This window comes from Colius striatus, chromosome 2 (genome assembly GCF_028858725.1).
Source record: "Colius striatus isolate bColStr4 chromosome 2, bColStr4.1.hap1, whole genome shotgun sequence".
Taxonomy (NCBI): domain Eukaryota; kingdom Metazoa; phylum Chordata; class Aves; order Coliiformes; family Coliidae; genus Colius; species Colius striatus.
This window is the reverse complement of record NC_084760.1, coordinates 41,450,978-41,474,208: the sequence shown is the minus strand read 5'-3', so window position 1 is coordinate 41,474,208 and position 23,231 is coordinate 41,450,978. Positions and strand designations below refer to the sequence as shown.

The 23,231-nt window shown below is 41.0% G+C and overlaps 1 protein-coding gene across 3 annotated transcripts in view; it reads right to left on the bottom strand.

Annotated features, from left to right (window-relative positions):
- The window catches only part of RCAN2 (regulator of calcineurin 2), an 88,472-nt gene extending 68,082 nt beyond the window's left edge, over window positions 1–20,390 (bottom strand). Inside the window, exons 1-3 of one of the 3 annotated variants that reach the window (XM_061990093.1) lie at window positions 19,991–20,094; window positions 17,075–17,171; window positions 9,644–9,870 (exon numbers count right to left, since the gene is read on the bottom strand). In XM_061990093.1, coding sequence (XP_061846077.1) covers window positions 9,644–9,868 — 225 coding nt within the window. In that variant the 5' untranslated portion in view covers window positions 9,869–9,870; window positions 17,075–17,171; window positions 19,991–20,094. Of the gene's footprint in view, window positions 1–9,643; window positions 9,871–17,074; window positions 17,172–19,990; window positions 20,095–20,262 lie in introns of those variants that run through there. The other 2 variants (XM_061990094.1, XM_061990092.1) reach the window with 2 other exon arrangements.
- Between the last annotated feature and the right edge of the window lie 2,841 nt (window positions 20,391–23,231).

Here is a 23,231-nt window from a genome sequence, read left to right as displayed (position 1 = left end):
TCCAGTGTACAAGTCATGTAACTGAAAGCAGGGTAAGTATCCATAAAATGCAATTAAATTAGAGTGAAAGAACCTACAGTTAAAACAGTCATATTAAAGGAAGACAATAAGTACCAGATAAATTTTTTAAAGCCATTCACATACTTGTAATATATAGGAAGTGAAGAATTTTAACAAATTCCTCAGCTGACAAGGTGGTGCAGTTTATCAGCAGATCTGTTGCTTGAGGATTGGATTCAAGAACACAGCTGTAGAGAAATCCTTGTGCTTTTGCAGCCAACACTAAGACTTCCCTCAACCACAGAGCCACCTGACTATCTGGCACAGAACAGAACATGTTATCAAATGCACAGAAGAAATAATTGATAATTCATTCACCTTGATTCAACTCAGAGTTGTGCTCAAGTTGTCTGCTGTGGAATTTGACTTATCAATGCCAAAAATCTTAAAGCTGCTCGCTCTCTTTTCCACTATTACCTTGAATCACCTTCCAGTACCCTTTGGCTTGTAAGACTACATTTTTTCAAGCATTACAGTTTTCCTACCTCTATCAAGTATCATTTCATTTGTTAATTATATTGAAACCTAGTGCAGAGTTCTTAACATGTATCCTATATGAAACATTTGAGAAATTCCCTTAAATAACTAACTGGTCATTAGAGTTCTACATTTACTGGTTTGAGTGTGATTAAGCCGGAATGTAGCTTCTGTAAACACAGTGTCTTTATGTATCACTAATAAAGGCTGACCTTCATTTAGAAGCCTTTTCCTTGGGCCAGAAAACTTGATATCAGAACTTGTGGATGGATTAGAACCTCTGATGGTATTAAAATAAATAACAGCTGCTGCCCTAACCACATTAGAGTGGCTTTACTGCACTTTATTACTCTCAGCTAGAAAAACAGTATTTTTGTTAACGTCAGAATGACAGTTTACTGGAGGGGGAAGGGCAAAACTGTGTTTGATTAGTAGCAGGTATTAGCTGATGATACTTAGTGAAACAAACCAAGGACTTTTCTATAAACTACATACAAGCAGCTTTTCCCCTTGAAAGGCGTAGCTCCTGCTCCTGTCAGCAGATCTCAGAAGGGCTGACTTCTTTAACATGTACTGTGACAACATTAAGTTTCAACTCTGCTCAAGTAAGTTCTTGTAGAAGTCATTGCTGTGGTTTATTCCAAGCATGACCTGATGTCTATCTCCTTGTCTTTACATTGCTTTACAAAAATATACTACATCTTAAGACTGCCAGGCAAGAAAAAAAGCAAAACCCAATAAAACGGGAGTAACAAGGGTCAAGAGTAAGTATCACCAGTTACAATAAACCCAACACTCTCAAACTTGATAAATGTGAAATAGCATAAAATTGGTTCCAAAAAAATAGGTTCTCTTGCTTATCACAGAAAGCAACAGTTCCTGCCGTCATCCTGGGAAAAAAATAACCAAACCTTAGTATTCCACAAACAGCCAAACTCTCAAATATTTTTAAGCAGGATAATCAAAAGGAAAAATGAGACTGCCACCAAAACTTCTTTGCCAGCAGAAGTCCTTGGTTGAACTCCACATCCCAACTTGTACTGGTAGCAAGCTCAGAGGAAAGGCACACTGTCCTCAGTGTTCCAGGCCAGACCTCAACTTCCTCAAAGATCAAAAGGCATTTGAGTCCAGGAATTTAGTCCAACCTATTACAGGAGACAGACAACTGCGAAATGGAATCTTAATCTAAATTTGTACAGTGTTTAGAGATATACAAATTAGATCTACCCACAGTTTATTATACCATGTCCATTATCCTAGAGACAAGTAATTAACAGAATGATGCTTTACCAACTTACAGATAAGACCTTGTAATTCCCTCTGACTCCCAGAGCCCATGTTTTCTCATATCACAACAGAAGATCCTCAAACCTTGGCAGGGATTTACTAACACCTTTGTTAATATGTCTCATTATTCAAAATGTCTCATTATTCAAAAATTCTGTGTTATTTTATCAGAACTGATAAGAAAACTATATTCCTGTACAAAAAAAAAAATACTTATCCTAAACAATCCTTTCCCAGGAAAGATTTCCTACCCACCCTGCTTTCTTGAGATAACATGTTCCTTCTAGACTGCAGAGTAGAGCATGACTACAGAAAGCCAACACTAGAAGAATTTTTCCATAGTTGCTCTTAAGGAAAAAAAGTACGCTTCCAAATTTAAAAAGCAGACAGCAACTGCTGTCCTGTGTGTTCTGGAAAGAACATTAATCAGTTTATTTTTGTAATTTACAAACAGCTAATATAGTTAGATGCTTTGAAGCACTCCACCAAATTTCAGCTGCAACGAATACAGGTCCACCTTTAACCCAGTTGGTCTTTTGCCAGGCACGTCCTCCCATCAAAACAAGGGCATTTGTGCTACCAAGCACCCTGTGCACAGATGGGAAAATAACCCCAAGTACTGTATAAATTATTAGACAGCATCCACCTTACAAGATAATGAAGCCTGTGATTTTTTTCAGTCAGTTGAAGTTTTTTGTTAAAAAAACCCCCCACACAACACACTTTCAGGACAAGAATTAAACATTGATTGAATTTATGAATATTTGGAGCTAGGTAATTCCTGTATGACAACAGAACAATTGCTATCAAATATACGTTCTACTTGCAGGGCATGAAGAGCACATAAACACAGATTCATCCTGACCACACTGGTACAGCTGCACAACTTCAGTATATCCTTTATGTTTCTTCAAAGGCTATCAAATCATAAAGCTTATGCATTTTTCCAGGAAAACAGTACAAATGCCAAAGCCTTTCATTAACAGTCACAACCACCTAAGAGCGAAGACAAAAGGAAGACCTAAACTAGGTTAACAATTCCTTACAGTTCCATTAGATCACCTCAGTGAAAACTAGTGTCAGATCCTGGATACATAAATATGTGAGCTGCCTTTAGTTCCTTCAACAAGTTGTCTTAACAGCAACAAAAGCAACCTTAGATATATATATATATGCATTAAAAATATGAACACACATACCACACCAAAAAGCAATTCATCTTCTTCCTGAACCAGAAGGAACATTCAGTAGGTCCCAAATGTCAAAGGTTAACTTCCCTACTGCCTTTTCTCCAGGTGAAACCTCAGCACTGTACTGTGACTGTGCTTCTACAGCCCTAATGAGTTCCAGACACTCACATGCTGTGGGGATCTTAGAGCTAATCACGTTTAAATAGTTCATATGATATAGTACATTTGACTTTGTGAAGTGACAGTTTTCATTATCTGAACTCAACACAGCTCACAACTGTGAGTAAAGCAGAGAAACAACAACTATACAGAGGAGCTGTTACACCAGCATCCATTCCATGTGCCAATACACAGCTGACTGACAAGTTTAACGATGGAAAGTGAACTGAGGGAGATTTATAAGGGACAAGTATCAACAGCTCTGTTAAGGTTGCAGTGGGGACTTGCACAACAGGGATAAAAAAGTTGGAATTACCACTCCAGCAGTCAGATGGCATGTAGGATGCAGAAGATGAAAGTTGATAGGTGTTTTCTGATTAAATAGTGTATTGCACAGATATAGTTCACAGGGACAGTATTTGAAATGACTTACACAGAAAGATGACATGAAAAATTAAGTTGCTTTAGACTGTACAGTTCTCAGAGCAAGAACAGCCTCCTACAGATGTATCTAGTGCCTCCACGATCATACAAATATGCAGTTCTTGGATGTCTGTAAACCACCACCCTGGGAAGAGTGCAAGATGGGATTCCCAGAGAGCAGAAGCACTGAAGAACACAGCTTCTGCAGCCTTTGCAAGCTCTCTGCATCTAGTAAAATAGAAACATATATACAGCACATCAGGAAACGCTTCATTTTTTTTTACAGAATTACAGAGAATAACATTCCTCCCATTTATAAAGCAGAACAAACCAGATTCCTCAGCACGAGGCACTGTCTGCTTCAAGTGGCAGCTTCTGATAACATTATCATATCAACAGATAACAACCTTAAAAGGTAGAAAACCTGAAAGTAAAACAAAGCAACAGCAAGTGTACCAGGAAGGGAGAATGGAGCCTGCATTCCATTCCAGCCTTGGAGCGGTGACTTCATCTTTGCTAGGGTGACCTTCCACTGAGTCCAGGCTTGAATACTAATATTAGACTAAAAAGAAGTGTGCCACCCTCTAAATATAATGATGACTCAACACCTAGAGGCTTCAGTGATGTAATATGACTAAAGAGGTTCTGACTTCACCACGTAGATTTTCTAAAATGAAGTCAAAAGATGCAGACCATCCCCGGCAGAAAAAAAGCCTGTCTCCTAGAGCATCTTCTTGAATTAGCCCGTAGGAAAACAGAAACCAAAAACATTTCACACACGGCAGCAGACACACTGGCTCCACTTTGCTTAAAAGCAGAAGTCAACAGACAGAGTCAAAGTATCACTAGAAAGTTTCAGTTCCATAATTAACATATAAAAGTTAAAGACAACACAGTAGACCACTGAACAATCTGGTGTCTTTTACTGCAGCTTAAAAATAAATAGCAGCATGATGTACTTTTTTTGAGAAAGCTCAATTCAAGTACAAAGGAAAAAAGGCTTTCTGAGTAAGGTCAGAGAGTTCTCTTAAAGCATCATCCTTGGACAAATATTCCAGCATTCATGTGAGGTAGCATTAAATCTCTGTCAAGGCCCAAACTCAACAATACACCTTAAAAAAAAATTAAGTCAAAAGAAGACTAACGTAGACTTCCTTAGTAAAAACAAGTAGTCATCCAATGTATGAAAATAAAGTTGTAAGGAGAAAGAATCCCTCATGAAAACAAACAGGAACTGTTTTCATAATAAAGTCCTTCCATTAAAGTACGATTATCTTTTCCATTGGCTTGTTAGTTCAACTTTCCCCTCCCTTCTCCACCCTACCTCCATTAAGCTCACAGTTCAGGAAGTGTCTTTTTAACCACCTTCATTCCCCAGTCTTGCACTCACACACTAACTCTCCTCATCAGAGGAATGAGGACACGCTTCAACGTACGCTCCCAGAGCCACAGACTGGTGGAGGCTGGAAAGGAACTGTGACAGTCATCTGGGCCAACCCTCACTGCTCAGGCAAGGCCACCTGGAGCCAGCTGCCCAGGACCACATCCAGACAGCTCCTAAAAAGCTCCATGGAGGGCAATTACACCACCTCCCAAAGCAAACTGTGCCAGTGTCTGTCACCTTTGCAGTAAAAAAGTGTTTCCCATGTTTAAAGGAAACCCCCTGCACTTCAGTTTGTGCTCCCTGCCTCTGGTCCTGTCAATGGGCACCACTGAAGAGAGCCTGGTTCTGTCTTCCTTGCATCCTCCATTTATGTGGGGGTTTTTTTGTTTGGTTGGTTTTTGTTTGTTTGGGGAGGGTTCTGGGGGGTTGGGTTCTTTCCCCCCCACACTGCTAAGAATCCTTCTCTTTTTTGAGGCTGAAGAGTACTTTCCCAGTACTTCCTTGTACTAGGAAATCCAGAATCAGACACGTGTTTGATCACTGTATTTTCTCATGCAGAAGAGCAAGAGTGTCTCCTATTGGTTTGAAATACATTAGCAAGAAAAAGTACTTCATGAACTTTGACTATTATTTCCTAGGCAGCTCCACTATAACTAAAACATTCAGAAACTGATTAATTGTTCTATATTTGAAACGAAACTATCAAGTTCAAGCAGCACTCCTTCCAATTTGAGCCAGCAGTGGAAAAAAAAGAGCATACAGTCTCTAAACAGCTTGAGGAAACACATCCTTCCTTCATGTAAGCATTTTCTAACAGTGACAGTTTGGTGTAAGCAACTCCTGAGGCTTTACAGTATCTGAAGAAACCATCTTAAGAGGCAAAGATGCTTCACTTCAACAGAATCCTCACTGGTTTCAGCCTGAAGGAAATTACAGTCACATTACAGATGATTTTACAAAACAGTGATATATGTACAACAAAAGCACAACAAAAGGGTTACTATCTGGAAAGTCCAAAGGCTCCGTGCAGCAACTAACTGCTAAAACACTGATGTATCTACCCTCAGGAGTAATCAGAGGCATCCTCTTTGGCTCGCCATCACAATTGCTTTATCAGGAATGATAAAGTGAGCAGCAGCTCCCATTCAGTCACACTCTCAGCCAAAAATAAGTCTCAATTTTTCTATATCTTGCTCATGTAAGTAGTTCCATCACTTTTTCCAGGAGACCTGTTGCAAATACCAAGGTTTAAGATTAATTTTATCTTTAGCTTCATTACAATAAGAACCCCCCCGACCTAAGTCAGTGCTGTACACTCAAAAAAAAAAATCCCTCCTTGCCATTAACAGGTTATTTGCCAAAACAAATGATCAGAACACAGGATAGAGATGGGGGCACAGCTGAACATGATCCCAATAGGTCTGTTGGATAATCTATTTCACATCTTTTTTCTTCCTGAAAAACTAAAAAGTTCAGTATTTTCTAGTCACATTGCAAAGAAGGTACAATTTCATTTTCTGTACAAAGGAACAGGCTGTCTATGATAGGAGCAGAGATAAGCAAAGCCACCTTGCTTCAGCTGTAATAAGCCATTAGTATATGCAAGCTGCTGTGATTCTATGATCCTGTACAAATCTTTAAACAACAATTATCAATCCAGCTATCTCAGGCATTCTCCTGATCCAAGTAGAGACTTCTTTCCAAGAACACAGGACTACAGTGTAGGGAAATATCTTTTTACCAAGTGTTCTATTACTGTAAGCATTTACCAAATGCTCTATTACCATATTACTGGTGTAACTTGAGGCCATTTCTTCTTGTCCTCTTACTTGTTACTTTGCAGAAGAGACTAACCCTCACCTCACTACAACCGCCTTTCAGGAGTGATCATGCCTCCCTTCAGCCTCCTCCAGGAAAACATCTCCAGTTCCCTCAGTCACTCCTCAGATTTGTGCTCCAGATCCTCCCCAAGCTCCACTGCCCATCTCTGGGCAGGCTCCAGCACCTCAATGTCCTTCTTGCAGTGAGGGGCCCAAGACTGGAGACAGCACAGGAGGTGCAGCCTCAGAAGTGCCCAGTACGGCAGGACAACCACTTCCTTGGTCCTATTGGTCACACTATTTCTGATACAAACAAGGATGCCGTAGGCTGATACAAAGTACTTAGGTATCTTCAAATTTAAAAAAAAAAAAAAAATATATATTTAAGGCATTTGCTTTTTCTAGAACCTTTTCCGAATATCTTGCATAGATAATTGTGTCAGAAGTTTGAACATTGACGATTCAACCTTAGCCACCTCCGATAATGTACCTTTAAAGCTGTCAGTGCAAATTCTTTATGTCAATACCACTGCATGCCAGAGCCACTCAGAAGTTTACATATTTAAATATTACTTAAGTCACAAGTTCACACATCAAATCAAATCAAAGCAACTATTTACAATAAACATCAGATTTCTCTCTTTCTTTTCTAGCTAACTTGTAAAGTTTAAACCAGATCACACATCCATTTTCATACTAAAAGTGTAGCTCAGGAGGAAAACTCAAAAATACACTGTAAAAACTTTCTGTAGAACATACAGCACAATGACACCATTGTAGATAAAATCATTAGTGTAGTACATTCTTCAGGAAGTTTAGTGTGCCACCACTGATATATTTGATACTAACTTTAGCTTAGCAATTTGGCAATATTTTATGTTGAATCCATGTGTGCTCTTATCCTGCAGCAACAGTTAAGAATAGGAGGGATTATTCACATGAATCAACCAGGAGCCAGTGTAAGTGTTCGACAGGAATAATAAAAAAAACATAATCTGCTCTCCATGTCCTTGGATTTGATGAGAAATCTAAAGGTAATCCTATCTAGTTAAATATAGACTTACTGGAGTAACTACTTACCTGCAAACAGAGCTGTTCAATCCATGTCGTTGTCAGATGTACAGACTGGCACATGGAACAGAGTACTCACTCTCAGAACAGAGTACCCATCCCCTAGAACGCAGCTGTTGTTCTTAAAACATATCCTTAAGTCCCGCAAGTCTTTGGGTACTTCAACCCCACAGACTTACACAATCATCCATCCTATTTCCTAACTAAGCCACCACCTAAATCCTAGAATAGAGGTCTCAAAAGGGAAAGCTCAGGAGCAAGTGGAGATTTTATCCCTGCAGGATGAGATTCTCAAATTCTACGCAGGCTTCTGTTTTCTTCTTTTAAAACCGGACTTTCCGATCCCTTCCACTTCATTGTAAGGTGACTATAAAATTCCACGAAATAGCACAACAAAGGCAAGATGCTTATTAGCAAAAGGACTTAAATACAACAAAATGGTGCACTGTTTGCCAAGACTGTAATTTGTTCAAATACAAGTATGACCATTTTATTCAGTGCTGTGGTACGAACTTTTGTTTTGCTTTAGTCTGTATTACTCAAACATATGAAAGGCATCATTATGGAAGACGAAGATGTCTAAAAATTAAACACAAACAATTGCATTTATGCAACCTCAACAGATACCACCTTCAGTACCTTCAAGAGGAAGTATGTATTCTTAAGGACACCCTGGGTTTTTTTTCTTTCATTTGGTAATTTCCCCTACTAAAGATCCTAGTCCATCCCCACCAGCTTTGGTCTCAGTTTTATCTGGATACCTCAGAAGCCTGTTCCAGCCAAAACCTACTTTACCACTGCCAGCTTGTTTCAGAACTGAAAATTCTGAACAAGACACTCAAGTAGACTCAGATGTGCCTACAACAATTATCCCAGACTAATTTCATCAGACAACAAAGCCCCAAGCTATCAGTTTAATATTCTTGATGTCTTCGTCAGGAAGAATACTAGGCTTAAAAATAGGAACTGAACATTTCTGGTAAATTTTTAAGAGTACACTGTTATCAACATTCTGGTTTAGACTAATCAGAGTTAAAAACATTTTCACGTGGTTCCCCTTGTCTTTGTTCTCACCATCATTCATTTTAGATTTTCCAGATAAAATAGTATTTCAGATAACTGGAAACATTTGACACCTCATTGCACTCTACAACTACCTGGAAGTCTTCTCCCATTGGTCATAAGTTGTGTGAAGAGAGGTTTAGACTGAATACAAGGAAATATTTCTTCACTGAAAGGGAGGTCAAGCCCTGAAAAAAAAATACTGCTCAGGGAAGGTATTTCAAAGACATATAGCTAAGACACTGACTGACATGGTTTACTGGTGGAGATAGTGGTGCTGCATTAATGACTGGACTCCATCTTCAAGGTTTTTTCCATCCTAAATGATACTGAGAAAATATAAGAAAGGCAGCCTCTGACCACAGCAGGAGCAAGTGGGAGATCCTTTAACAGATTTAATGTTGCCAATTCCATCATGACTGCAACTATGGTCGCTACGAAGACATGGACCCACATTTCAGTATTCTGCAAATCTGAACAGAAGGAAAATAGTTTTGTTCACTGTGGCTGACAAAAAAAAAAAACAGGCTTTTAAGCTTTTGCAACACATCATGGCAGAGTGGTATTGTCACCTTGCAAGTCATATTTGTGATCCAGTTTCTTTGTACAAGACAGATTAAACTATTTATCTGTTTAACTGAAACTGCAATGAATGCAAACCTAAGATGTACGTTTCTCTTAGACTGAAAATATGGTAAGTCACACCATACCTTACTGTCCTCGTCTTCAAACACAGACTGGTGAACATTACAAGCAAAGAGAGAATTCGGGAGATCGTTGAAGTCAATTATTTCATGAAAATCTTCCTCTGCAAAACACCTCTTTAGGTCGTTCTCTCCATTTATGGAGTAGAGCAAGAACTGTCCTCTGTCCTCCGGGATGCAGCCGTAGTGACCCAGGCCTCGCATTCCAAAGAGGTAAGAGTCTCCCCTCATCCCTGGCAGCATGGAGAAGAAAGACACAGTCACATCACACTCTTAAATATTTGTAGAAAGTATTTCATACTCTTAAGGCAACAACCAACCTCCAAAACGGGGTCACTAAGACTACTTCCACCAAGGTTTAAGTAGGGACTTGGGTTTAGTTTTATTTATTAGCATGAGAAAGACCTAATCACGTAAGTACCACCAGAAGCAAGGCATTACTTGAGTGCCCTTTGCCCTTAAAGAGAATACTCTGTTGTATTTGAATTTAAGAGAGTTATGGTTTGTTACTGGGAAGGTAGGCAGGCCCTTCTGAGCTTGCTTAGAGAGAAAGTATAATGCACTAGGTAAGAAGAAAATGAAAATAACTTGCAAAAATGTACCAGGCAAAAATTCAAAGGGAAAAAAAAAGAAAAAAAAAAGATTCTGTTTCAAAGCAGCATGAACAAAGAATCGTCAAAAAGCAGTACAACTAAAACATCTTTATTACAAAGAAGAAAGCCAATTTTTTCAACAGTTACAAGTCAGAACATATCCTGTTTTTCCATGCACATTAATCACATTAGGAAGCAAATAAAAAAAGCTAAGACAAGAGAGGACTCAAGATGATTCTCTTCACCTTTTAGAAAAATTCTGCTGACTTTGGAGCCTTTACCCATCAGAGCAGAAAGATAAGTTTAAGACACAGAAGTAACAAGCCCATACACCAAACAGCATGCCTGCTGCTGATACAGGAGTAAACCTCATAGCAGCCAAGGGGAGGAAGTAAAGGCCCAACTAATGATGGGTGTGTTAATTAGTATAAGTGCAGGTATTTATCAGTCCTTAGCACAAGTATATTAGACACCAACCTATAACCTCTACAGAGCTCCAGTAAGCTGACGAGAAGTTATGCAGAAGAATAATTAATTCCCTTATATTTTTGTTTCTTTTAATAACAATATGCAATCACTGGCTGTTTTTTTCTCCTCATAACATAAGGAGTTAGAGAGTTACATAAACAGTGTGTTCATCTGTTTCAGATTTGTCCTTGCTCTATTGCGCATTTGCTATTCTCTATATATAGTTTTAAATATTAGTTAAAACACACTGTTTAGGACTGATGTCCAAAATTAAACCTTATGGGCTTATTACACCTAATCTCAGTAAAGCAAAGCTAAATTATGGAACTAATTTGCCATGCCTTTCATAGAACCCCAATCCTGCTGCTGCTCTGAAAAGATATTTGGCCGATGGCAGAGCACACTCTTCAGTAACTTCATATTATGAAAGTGTCAGTAATTGTTATTGCTGAAGTCCCAGGGCTAATGATAAAAATACTCATGAAAACAAGCTGAAGTCATGCACTGAGTCCCTGCTTACTACACTCTCAAAACACATCAAGACAGATTTATTGCCCAATATTAGTCAGAACAACTAAGACTGGAAGCGGCCTGCAGGTCAGCTAGGCCAGACCATAAGGTCAGAACAAGATAATTTAGGACTTTCTCCAGTGGTAGATATTGTACAGCAGCAATACTCAGTGCATAGAGTGATCTGCAGAGAGCTGGCAGGTCACAGGATCGTGGCTGTTCTCCTTTTCCAGGTACTAAAAAAAAAATGATACACAGCTAAAACAATAATAGCTTCCTAGCCCTGTATCATCCTATGTACGTATTTTATGAAGGAAGGGTTTATAACAGAAGAGGATGCAGTGCTGTAAGACAGCAGGTATGGCATGAAAGCCTCAGGCCAAGAACCACTTTTTACTGTGTCAACTTGATGACAGGTTTTTAAACTACCAAATACACACTAGTGTTTTTGCCAACTCGGTATGGTATTAACAGAACTATCTCCAACCAATTTCAGTTGAAGAATTAAATTCTAATTGGAAAAAAAAAAACAAAAACAAAGCCTTAACAAATGGCAGAGGAGATGGTCACAACATCAACACACATACTTGCATAGCAGAAACCCAGTATCACAGCAATACTGCCTCTGGTATTTGAACCAATTCACTTCAGCCTAAGCCTAGCGTATGTTCCAGTATAAACAGACCCAGTGAGAAATTCTCACAGCAGCCACTAATGGGGAAGAAAGTTACATTCTGAATGTATCACTACTCTAGCAAAAAATATTAATAGACCACCTACTCCCAACACAAGCGACTTCTAATGTGTTTTCCATGATGCGTTTGCTGTCCAGCCTGTGTCAAGATAAGAACCATTGCTTTTACATGCATTTCAAAAATATAACTTACATGGCAGAGCACACTTTTGCCGAAGAGTATTTCACTCATAACAAGCAAATTACTTGCATTCAGTGAAGAGGTTATTTCATAGTCACACTGGGTAAAACCTTTCGTTCCCCAACAGCATTAAGCTGGCAGTGTCCACTCAGCAGAGAGGCACGTTTCAAAGCCAACTTGACATAGAAACAAGAGGATAAAGATGGCACAAGTTGGTATTTAAAAGCTGCAGGAATTCGGATTATTAATTGATACTCAGTAAACATTCTAGTGAGGAGAAAGTAAATGAAACTGGAAGTAGTGAAGTTTAAGATCTACAAGAATATCCTAGAATAAAAAAAAAAAAAAAAATCAAGAAACAGGAATCTGCTGTCTGAATGGAACTTGAAGTCTAAGGAGAACAAGGGGCAATCCAGTACGTGTTTTCCTTACACATTTCTGTATTAGCTTGCTTTTTAAGATGTACTTTTTAATCTAATAAATAAGCTTCACTTTCACTGTAAAACTATGACAGTAGTGTTTAAGATAACTTCATGGCAGCTAATAAACTTCATACATCCTGTTTCCCAGCACATTACAAAGCTACTAGGGTGTGCACAGATGTCAATTATATTGAAAAAGTCAGAAAGTCTACAGGTTTCTTCACTAAACTGTTGTTTGCTTTGAGGTTTTGTGGGGGGTCGGTTTGTTTTGGGGTTTTTTCCTCCCCTCTGAGGACATCGTATTATAAGATACTAGATAGAAAAGGAAGCTTTCAGGTTAAGAATTTATCAGAACCACCATATGATAAGCAACAGCAAAGTTTTAAGTTAGAATCATGAAATGTGGGTTTCTAATAATTTTAGTTGGCAGTAAGGAAACGAACATACAGCACAGCAGGTGATCCTACAATGCACAGACTTCAAAGCTCCATTTGAAATGAGAAATTAATAGATACTCTTATATGATGTGGCAGTGGTTTTGCTCTGCCAGAGCTCTTTAACGAGAAGCCCCTGTTTTCAGTCAGTTCTTGAGGCAGGTTTGCTCAGTGGGACTTAGGTACTAGCCAAGTCTCTTAATAATGTCACAGTCTCAGATGCCTTTCAACCATCCCTTGTTCAAGAGTTGTTGGTAGGAGTGTACACATGTACGTGCCTGCACTACATTTAAGATGCACCCAGAACTCTGATCAGTGTTCCGTCTGCTAACACATGACTTACAATACCCTGATTAGTAAATTCTCCGCCCAATTTAAGATGAGGCCTGAAAAGTCAAGCACATCTGTATGGAATAACAGATGGAATATGGAATAAATTTTGTTTCACAAAATTTGCTTGGCTATAAGAGGGACATACACTCCACAATATTACACAGAGCACCACAGCTAAAATAGAAATCTCATTAACAGAAGACCTAAAGGTTGCCCAAGAAAAATTAATTGTCTCTGAGCCTGAGCTCATTGGTAGTCAGAGAGGACAAACATCCTTGCAGTTTGTTAGCACACTTCAAACCCCTGGGCTCTAAGTTCAGACTCCAGACAAACTAGCACCTCTCCCAAACGACATGACAATCTGTCATGCACCTCAGGCTTCTCATTTGCAATGCCAGTCACTTCCCTACACAGACAGGCCCCACACCACCTTCTGTAGTGGAGAAAGCACCTTCTGACCTGATTCATAGCACAACTGCACAAACCAATTCCATTAAAAGACCAGGCCTGAAGATAAAAAGTTTGTGTTTAACTCCAACAGGTAACTGAATTGATTTCCTTCATGGCTGCATCAGTACTTGTAGCAGCCAGAAAACAGAGGGTCAAGTCTGTGAATGGACAGGCAACAGCTAAGGCTTGGTTGCTGGGAAGCACAATCCTATCTACTTAAAGTATTAATGAAATTGTAATCTCAGTCTTCAGAGCTCAGCATGAACTTCAGAACAGGTCTCTATACCAGAAGTTATCTTCAGCCAGCCACGATCTGGAAATCTTGCCTTTTTCTGCTTTATAAATAATGTTGCACATAAACCAAATTGTAACTACGTATCCTTCATTGTGTCTGTCAAACACCTTAAGGCTCAGGTGTTTTTTTGTTGGTAATGTTCTGTGGCTTTTTGGAATTTACTTGGACACTTCAGGCAGTCCTGTCAAAAAAATGTTTTTTCTAGTGGTTCCACTAGTAAACAAATGAGTTCACACTTCAAATCTCTTAAAATAATTCTGAGTCACGTATAATCCATGAACTGAACTGCTACATAAAATGAACCCAAATAAAGGTTATCTTCTATATAACTATAATACAATCGACTGGATCTCATTGCCATTTACATTGAAGTGCCTTTCCATTGCTTCAGACAAAAAGTTAACTTCCCTTCTCTTACAGTCCTTTTTATGTTATCAAAAAATAAAGGCATCCACATGAGAGTAAGCCTTACTCATATTTTAAAATATGATTTCAAACTGGGTTGTGCATTTGCTTCTCCCTTTCCAAGGCAGGAAAGATAAAAGAAGTTCACATTTAGAATTTCAAAACATAGGACAATGCTATAAAAAAGATACAGTAAAACTAAGGCCTCATCCAGCACCAATACTGATGCTAAATTTGTTACGCAACATGTCAATTGGGACTATACTAGTAAACTCTGAAGCAGGACTGTTCTCTGTAGAAGGTAGAAACACCAAGACTAACCAACCTGAGCCCAAGCTCATGTGACCTCCAGCTGATGTCAATTGCCTGTCACATCCTCCTATTCCCTTTAAATAAAGTTCACTCATATGTGATTTCTGTTCCTACGTTCTGAATTTGGTGCAGGGTTTTGACCCTAAACTTTCAAATCAAGCATACCTTACACAGAGAGAGGAGCCCCACAGGAGTGCTGTATTATCAACCCTTGGAAAGCCACAGCAGCCGCTACCCTTCCAGACCCTGTGCAGAAACTCCTCGCCATTTCTGGGCAGCTCTTTTGCACTATTTTCCTCACTACACTTCTAAATTTCTTCTCCTATGGTCAAGCAGTAGAAAAAGCTTATAATCTGTGACAGTTCAAAACATGAAGCAAACACCCTTCCCATTGCATCACATCAGGTGGCATCAACATTCAGTCCTGTAAATCCTGTAACTGAAAGCTCTGTAGAGATGTCAAGTGGGAGCTAAGTATTCATTCTGATATCTCACTATTTTTAAATATGGCACACTTTTAATTGAAATTAACAGAAACCAGCAGAAAATTATACTAATTGACAAATGGGTTACTGAGGTTTCAATTTGCAAAAATGTTATCAGAAGGTATTGCTTTTTTTAGTGCAAAATGGAAAGGGCAAAGACACATCTACTGTTATGAAGTTAGACCCCAACAGAGCAAAGAACTTCATCTGAGATTTTGCTGAACAAAGATAACTTGAGCACATCAAGTGTTTGAGTGGGCCAATGACTTATACATCATCAAGCACATATAGATTTATCCACTGTTTTTATGGAAACTAGTAAGGCATTTCCTTGGTGACCATTTTCCTGTCTTAGAGTTTTTAAAGAGAGTCCCCGAGGGACATCAAGAAACAGGCACATATCTCTTGAAATTGCTAGGAAACTTTACTTTTTTTTATTAAACACTGCTTGCCATGACAAACAACATGACTAAAAATAGAATAAAGCAAACAAAATGTTACAAATAGAGCTTAAAATAAAATCACTATAAACTAAAAGTATTATTGAGTCCTAAGTGCAAACCTGGAAACCATAATCTACAGGAATTGAGAAAATTTGGTAAAAAAAAAAAAGGCAAGAAAAGTTGCAGTTGTTTTTCTAGAAGGTTTAGAAAAGAAGTAAGAATCCCACCTCAGCTCCTACTTAAAAAACACACCAACCAACCCCAAACAGCAAGTAGAGGGAGGAATGAAACTCAGTGAGTAAGTCTTTACTGAAACAATCATTTTTTATTTAAAATAGCCACTGACTTAATGAAAGCAGAGACACCAGTTTCTGCAGTATCAGCCTAAGGATGCAATTGCAGCTGAAGTCCGCTGGACCCATACTGAATACTTGCGCAGAAGGCACAATAGGGAAGTTCATGATAGTAGCAACCTACTGAAATTTCAGTCCACTCTGCAAAACAAACCCTGGACAGGACAAGGGGTAATGGGACACAAAGTTTCATTTAAACATGAGAAAAAACTATTTCACCGTGAGAGTGATGGAGCCCTGGCACAGGCTGCCCAGGGAGGGTGTCCAGTCTCCTTCTCCAGAGGTTTTCAAAACCCCCCGAGACACGTTCCTGTGTGACCTGATCTAGGTGAACCTGCTTCTGCAGGGGGGTTAGACTAGATGATCTCTAAAGGTCCCTTCTAACCCCTACCATTCTGTGATTCTATGACATCAATATTTTTTAGATGGTACTAATTCTTCACAGTGGAAAGCTCCCATGGACTTAAATGGAGACATTTCACTTAATTAAAAAGAGGAGAACAGGACTTCATGTGTGAGGATTAGAAAATGTTGCAGTCTCAAAAGCAATATAGATTATGGTCATCCCTTCTCTCAGACCACACCTCTGCATTGTCCATCTGGGCGATGACTACTATAGTAAGAAGAGTTACCAGCACAGTGAAGTCCACTAACATTTTAGTTCCAATGTGGCTAGCACCACACAGAAATACTGTTAGCCTCCACTATTCGTTTTACAGAAGTGGCAGGTATGAAGAAGCGGATTTTAATTCTTTTTAAATGCTCAGCAGCGCAAATCCCAAATATTCTAATCCTTTCCATTGACATTCTAGCCACATTCAATTTACCTGAGACTTTGGACATTAAAAGCTCCCCAAAATAGTTACAAAGGACCCACTCACTCTTATTTAGCTAAAGTAAGTCTGGTCAGTCCAAGCAGTTTGAAGCTTTGTCAAGGTTTGACATGGAGGCATTTCTGGTAATGGGAGAGGGGCTGTAAAGATGACTCCCGTAAGAAATTGCTCAAAACTCTCCCCAGCTCTGAGTCAGACCCACTTCCGGGGCTACACAATTCAGTACCTCCACAATCACTTCTTAAGAAGAAGACAGAAGAAGAGGGTCCTTCCTGTTCCTTCTTGTTCTGTTCTTCTTTTCCAGCTGGTGATGGTGCAAGGAGCTGGGAGAGAAAGAGAAGAGGTCATGTAGACCTCAAAGTCAGTGAGGGAAGAAAGGAGGTGTTCTGGAGCAGAGACCCTCCCTGCATCCTGCAGAGGGGACTAGTGAAGCTGAGATTTGTTTGCACTTCATTAAAGACCCCACACCAGAGGCAGTGACTATGCCCAGAGGAGGTTGTGTCCATGGGAGGGACCCTGTATCAACAGAAGCCACAGCTGCTGGGAAGAACCCACACCAGAGAAGTTCATTAAGGACTGGGTCCCTTGGGAGGGACCCCATATCGGAGCAGGGGAAGAATGCCAGGAGTCACCCTTCTCTGAGAAGACAGAAGCGGCAGAGCCCATCTGTGAGAGACTGACCACATCCCCCATTCCCTGCCCCCTTGAGCCATTGAGGGGAAGGAGGTAGAGATATCGGGAGCAGTGAGCCGGGCCCGGGAAGAAAGGAGGGATGGGGGAGGGAGACCTTAAAGTACTATTTGTATTTTTGTCATCATCCTGCTCTTTTTTTCTTTTTATTCTGTTCGGTTTCTTGTAGGTAGTACAATAACCTTTCCTACTTTCCTCTCTAAGTCAAGTACTGGAGTCTGTTTTGCCTGGAACCTGTAATTGGCAGCGAGCCCTCCCTGCCCTTGTTCCAATCCACATCCTTGGTTATCTTTTTTCCTTCCATCTCACTGCGGCCTCTGCCATCCTAAAGAGGGTGGGAGTGGGGGCAGCAAGCAAGACACTGTTGTGGTGCTTCATTGCTGGCTGGGCAAAACCATGACAGACCTGCATGTTGCTGAGAAGGCTGGGCTGTGCCTCCCATGCCAAGAGGTATTCTGTGACCAGTAAAGGTGCTTTGTAAAGGTGTTTGGCACTGGCTTGCCAAACAATCTGTATCTCCAGCCGTGGAGAAAACAAGGCAGCAGACGCCAGTGCTCAATCCTACTGAGGCAAGACTCCAGCCCCAGTACACAATAGGAAGAGGAGACTTAGAGCAACCAATGCCAATCATGAAGATTTTATGCACTGTTCTTACGGTCAAGAAGTTGGGCTATGATTACTCAACCACTAAAGTTCCCATGGTAACATTAAAGTATTCGAAGAACAAAAAAAAAACCCTCCCCAAACCCAAAGAAACCAGAACAAGCTTTCTGATTGCCTTCCCTTGGCATCCATTTAAAATGAGACAGTCTTATAAAGGACACACATATCACATCACTCGCCTTCAGCCAGATCTGTCCCCTCACAAGGGTCAGTGGTAAACTTGGTTACTAGCCCTCTAGCTTGTAACATAGAATTGATTAGTATACCCTAAATCTTATCAAAATCTACATTTGCCTTCCCTGTAGGAAGAAAAAAAAAGAGACGAAACTATGTATATCAGAGCTACATGCAGCTGAAGTTGTTTAACTCCTTGAAGACACTCCAAGCTACCACAGCACCTTGTGCAAAATTTCAGTTTCCTTGGAAAGGATTTTCTGCTGATACACACAAGTAATGTATAACTTAAAATAACAGTAAGGACACCAGTGCAATGACAAACATTTCCAATACAAACTATGACAAATCAAGCCACTAAATACATGTCACAGTACTTGGAAGAGGACAGACAAACTCGATAACATAAATGACAATTCATTCTCAGAAGTTTAAGGAGAACAAGACAGTTCCTGCTGTTAAAGAAAGGTACCAGTTACTAGTTAACAACGTTGAGATTCTATAGAAATCTTCTGTCCTTGTTTACTATGATGCATTTGTAGTTTTTCTGAATGGTTTATATTCTCACAGTGTTCAGGAATGATGTGCAACCTTATGATTTAGTTGTATTGCACGAATAAATGCAACAGTTCCTTTACTGTAATTATGTATTTTTGTATGAAAACAGTTTTCCTTTTCTACACAGCAAACATTTTAACTAGGTAAACAAAAAAGAGCAAACCAACCTGTAAGTTCAGAACTCGAAAGTCTAACACAGAAGCCCATGTAAAGCATAAGCCCTGATTAAACTACAGTCCCTATCCATGTGATTTTTTTTTTCAGATGTCTAAATCTATTTTATATTTTCCTTTTTGGAAACGAGATTAAACTTCAAACTCAAGCAGTAAAGGGATCATGGTGTTTTAAAGAGATATAAAAGACTCTAGGACAGTAAGGAAGAAAAAACAAATCAATAACTTTGGGGAGCGACCTGTTATATAAACATCAGGTAACATCGGCATGGGATGCTGCAGCTAACTTTGAAGCAGCCCAACAAGATTCTCCTTCAGGGATACGGGCTTCATCACATTCCTGCACACCGTCCTTAAGTTGTACAAGTGGCTGGGGCAGCTCTGCATCCTCACAAAAGCCCACCTGCTCTGAGCGGATACCCGGCGCTTTCCGCACGGTTGCAATCCCACTTCCAGAAAGGGGGACGAACGCTCCCTCATCTCACCACGCTCCCCTGCACCCGCGCGGACGAGCCACCTGTCCCCACGGACGAGCCGCTGCGACCTTCCCCCGCACCGCCCGCCTCCACCGCCGCCCACCGGCCACTTCCAGCCGCCCGCGCGGGGCTGCGCGCCGGGAGCCGACCCCCGGGCAGACGGCGGGCGTCCCGCGGGTAAGCCCCGGGCTCGCCTCGCAGCCCTCCCCGCTCCCCCAACAGCCACAAGCGACAGGAGACCCGAAGACAAGAGTCCCAGAGCGGGAGCACGGCCGCGGCCAGAGCCGGCGGGGCAGTTACGTAACCCCAGCACGGCGGGCGCACGGCGCCAGGTCGGCGGGGCAGGGCTGCAGCCAGGCAGCCTCACCGCAGAGGGAACCCCTTAAGCAGCGGCGGCTCTGCCCTTACCTGCGGCTCGCTCGTCCTGCCCTCCCCGCCCTCCTCCTCTGTGGCTGCCGCCGGCTCCTCAGCGACGCAACACCCCGCACCTCTCAACACCCGCGCCGCCGAAGCGAAGGTGGAGGACGAGGGGGCGGAGGCCACAACCCAATCAACAGACGCCCCCATCCAAACGGATGGGAGGAAGCCACCAATAAGAATGCGAAGATCGCAGTGGCCCCGCCTCCTCCTCCCTGGGCACCCCCCTCGTCTCCCACCGCGGCGCGGCGGGTCTGGGTTACCGGCGCGGACGGCGACGGCGGGGCGGCGGTGGCAGTGGCGGCACCCGCTCCGTGTGGGGACGGGCGAGCGGCGGACGGGTCTCACGCCGCTCCTGGCACTCAGCGAGCCGTAGGAACACAGTGGCTTGTGTCCTCGTTACTAGTGCGTGTCAAAGCTTCTCTCCCTCCGGGTGTCGGCCGCCCTGCTCTGAGATGGTGTGGGTGGGGTGAGGAGAGGTGAGGCGGGGAGAAGTCAGGTGGGATAGGGTAAGGAGACGCGAGATGGGATGAAGTAAGAGTGAGGAGAGGTGGAATGCGATTATGGGATAGGGTAGCAGGAGAGTGAGATGGAGAGAGAGAGGGTGGGATGCAGAGAGATGTATCAGCCAGCACACCTCACTATAGTTTTAGTGACAAACCTCCTAATGTCCCCTGTGGTGATTTTGTAGGAGACCTAAATGTCTCTGGGAGATGGAGCTCCCAGCTGCCATTCCCACTTCTGACCACCGATAAGCAAACTGGCTCTTGAAGTGAGCTCCATCTGGAATGAATCCAGTTGTCTTTCATCTCTTCTTCAGACTAAGAAATGAATAAGGTATATCTCCCTGTTACAGACAAGGCCAGAAGGTGCATTTAGAGGACTCTGAAGGAACATTGAGGTTAGAGTGGAAAAGGGCTGATGGTGGTCATTTTAAAAAAAGAGCATTTAGATAACCCCAAGGCATGTCTTATTGAAGGAGGAGCTATTTTCTGTCTTCCAGCTGTACATCCAAGAGTGCTACGCATTAGAGGCTAATGCTGATTTTCAGCGGTCTATTTGCTTTGCAGTGCAATACAGAGGGATTTAATCAATAGACTGATACAGAAATGTGAATAGGTTTCCGTGAAGATGGCTTTGAAAATCTATAGAATATAATGGAGGACTACAAGACTCACATATAATTGTTAAATACCTTATTAAAAAAAATCCACGGAAGGAATAATTCTCCATTAGTTAAAAATATATGAAAAGATGTATGCCATTTGTAGCAGGACTTTCCAATAACAGCAGGGAAAAACCTCTAGTAATGAATGAGATCAATAGTGTATCCCACCTCATCTCTGCAAATACCATTATAGAGCTATACATTCTAAAATGTTGTGCTTGCAACAGAAGAGTTTCTTCCTGGTCCTGTGAATTAAGGACTTACTTATGCCTTGATGCCTATCTGGTTTAGACACCTTTCAGGCTTTCTTCTTTGGTTCTGCTTTTATTTTTCAGTATATAACAGGTAATTGACAGTAGTAATTATTATCTCTTGTTGGTTTATCCTTGTGCCTGAAACATGAGTCCCTGACCACAATCTTACTGGTTTAGGTGCCATGAAGAAGTGAAAGCAAGCTATGGAACCAGAGATGTCACAATATGAACTCATCGAGTTTTTAGTCAAATACTATTGTTGTTTTGTTTTAAGAATTAAACCTGGAAGGATAACTTCCTTCGTCTCCACTTTCATGTGTTCCCTTTGCATGATGTCTTATTTTAATATTCTGTGTAGGAAGAGCACCCACTGTGCTTTTTCTGTCCCACGTTTTATGTTGTCCAATTTCTTTTTGTCTTCTTATCCCCATACCTGATAACCATGTCTTGTTCACAGTAGCTAGCCACAAATATTATTATTTTTCTTATTTTCATGTGGGGAATGAATATTTTCAATGTGACAAAGGTGCCCAAGCATATGCTTTCTTTGTAGTAAAACGGGAATCTACAGTTATGAAAGCAATGTTCAGGAAAAATCAGGAATGCCTAAGTCTGTAAATCAGCTTTAATATGCATCCAGACAGTATTGCTAAGGTGAAGGGGGAAAAAAACCCAGATTCCCCTGTTTGCAGTAAAAATGTCCTTAAATCAGATAATAATGACACTGGCAAGAATTTTAAGGTTTCTAATATCCCCTGTTGTAAGGTTTAAAGATTTCTTTTAGGAAAGGTCACAAAATAATACACATTATTTAAGCACAGAGAAGCAGTACTGCAAAAATAAGAGAGTAGGGGCAACTGAGAGAAGTCTCTCTTGGGGTCACAGTGTTTGCCCACTAAGGCGCCACTACCATTCAGGCCATGCAGCCCGAGTGGGCACCTTGTGCTTCTTAAATTCTGTGGGCATCTTCCCACAACCCAGCTAGCTGCAGAGTGCCAAAATCTGGAGGAAGCTGAAATTCTGGAAAGGATACCAAAGGAGGTGATAAAACAGCTGCTACTTGCAAGATTTGCAAGCAGTGCTGTGTAGTCCTGCTCCCACAGAACCGAGTGGGAGTTTTGTTACCGATATCTCGGAGCACCGGCTTAGCCCATCTCATCCAAATCCTGAGCTATTCATTATCTTTGGTCTGCACCTGCTTCTTTTCGACAGATTTCATCTGTAAACAAAAGTTGCCTCTCGGATGTACTGAAGCAACCACAGTGAATTGGAACACAAATAAAGTGCTGTAATCAAAAGACTTTGCCCCCTTAGGTTATGCTGATTTCTGATCATCAAAATACAAACACTGTTGCACTCCTGCAGCCTTTGGAGGAGCTTTGGTGACAAAATTGTCTCTTTTCAGGTGAAATGAGTAAGTAATGTCTCAAAATCTGTAGGTTCTCAAGGAGGGAACGTTGCTGCTTTTACATTTCTGCTCACTGGGATAATCCCAGGTTCTTTGGCCAGATATGGATTATGATTTCTTGCAAATGGATGAGTCTGGAGCTTAGAATGGGCAAAGTAAAATTAATGTTGACTCTATCAGCATTAGCATACCCTTGATTGTTTCTGTTGCTTTTTTTGAACACAAAAACACAGTTGGATCCATCTAGCTCTGTGTCTTGTCTCCAGCAGCCAAGATGGGGTTCTTCATAAAACAGTTTAAAAATAGACCATGTATTCTTCTCCTATTTACCTTAGAATTTTCCAGCAACTAGTGAGGTAGGGACTTTGGGAACCGAGGTTTGTATCCAAGCTACGATGCTTA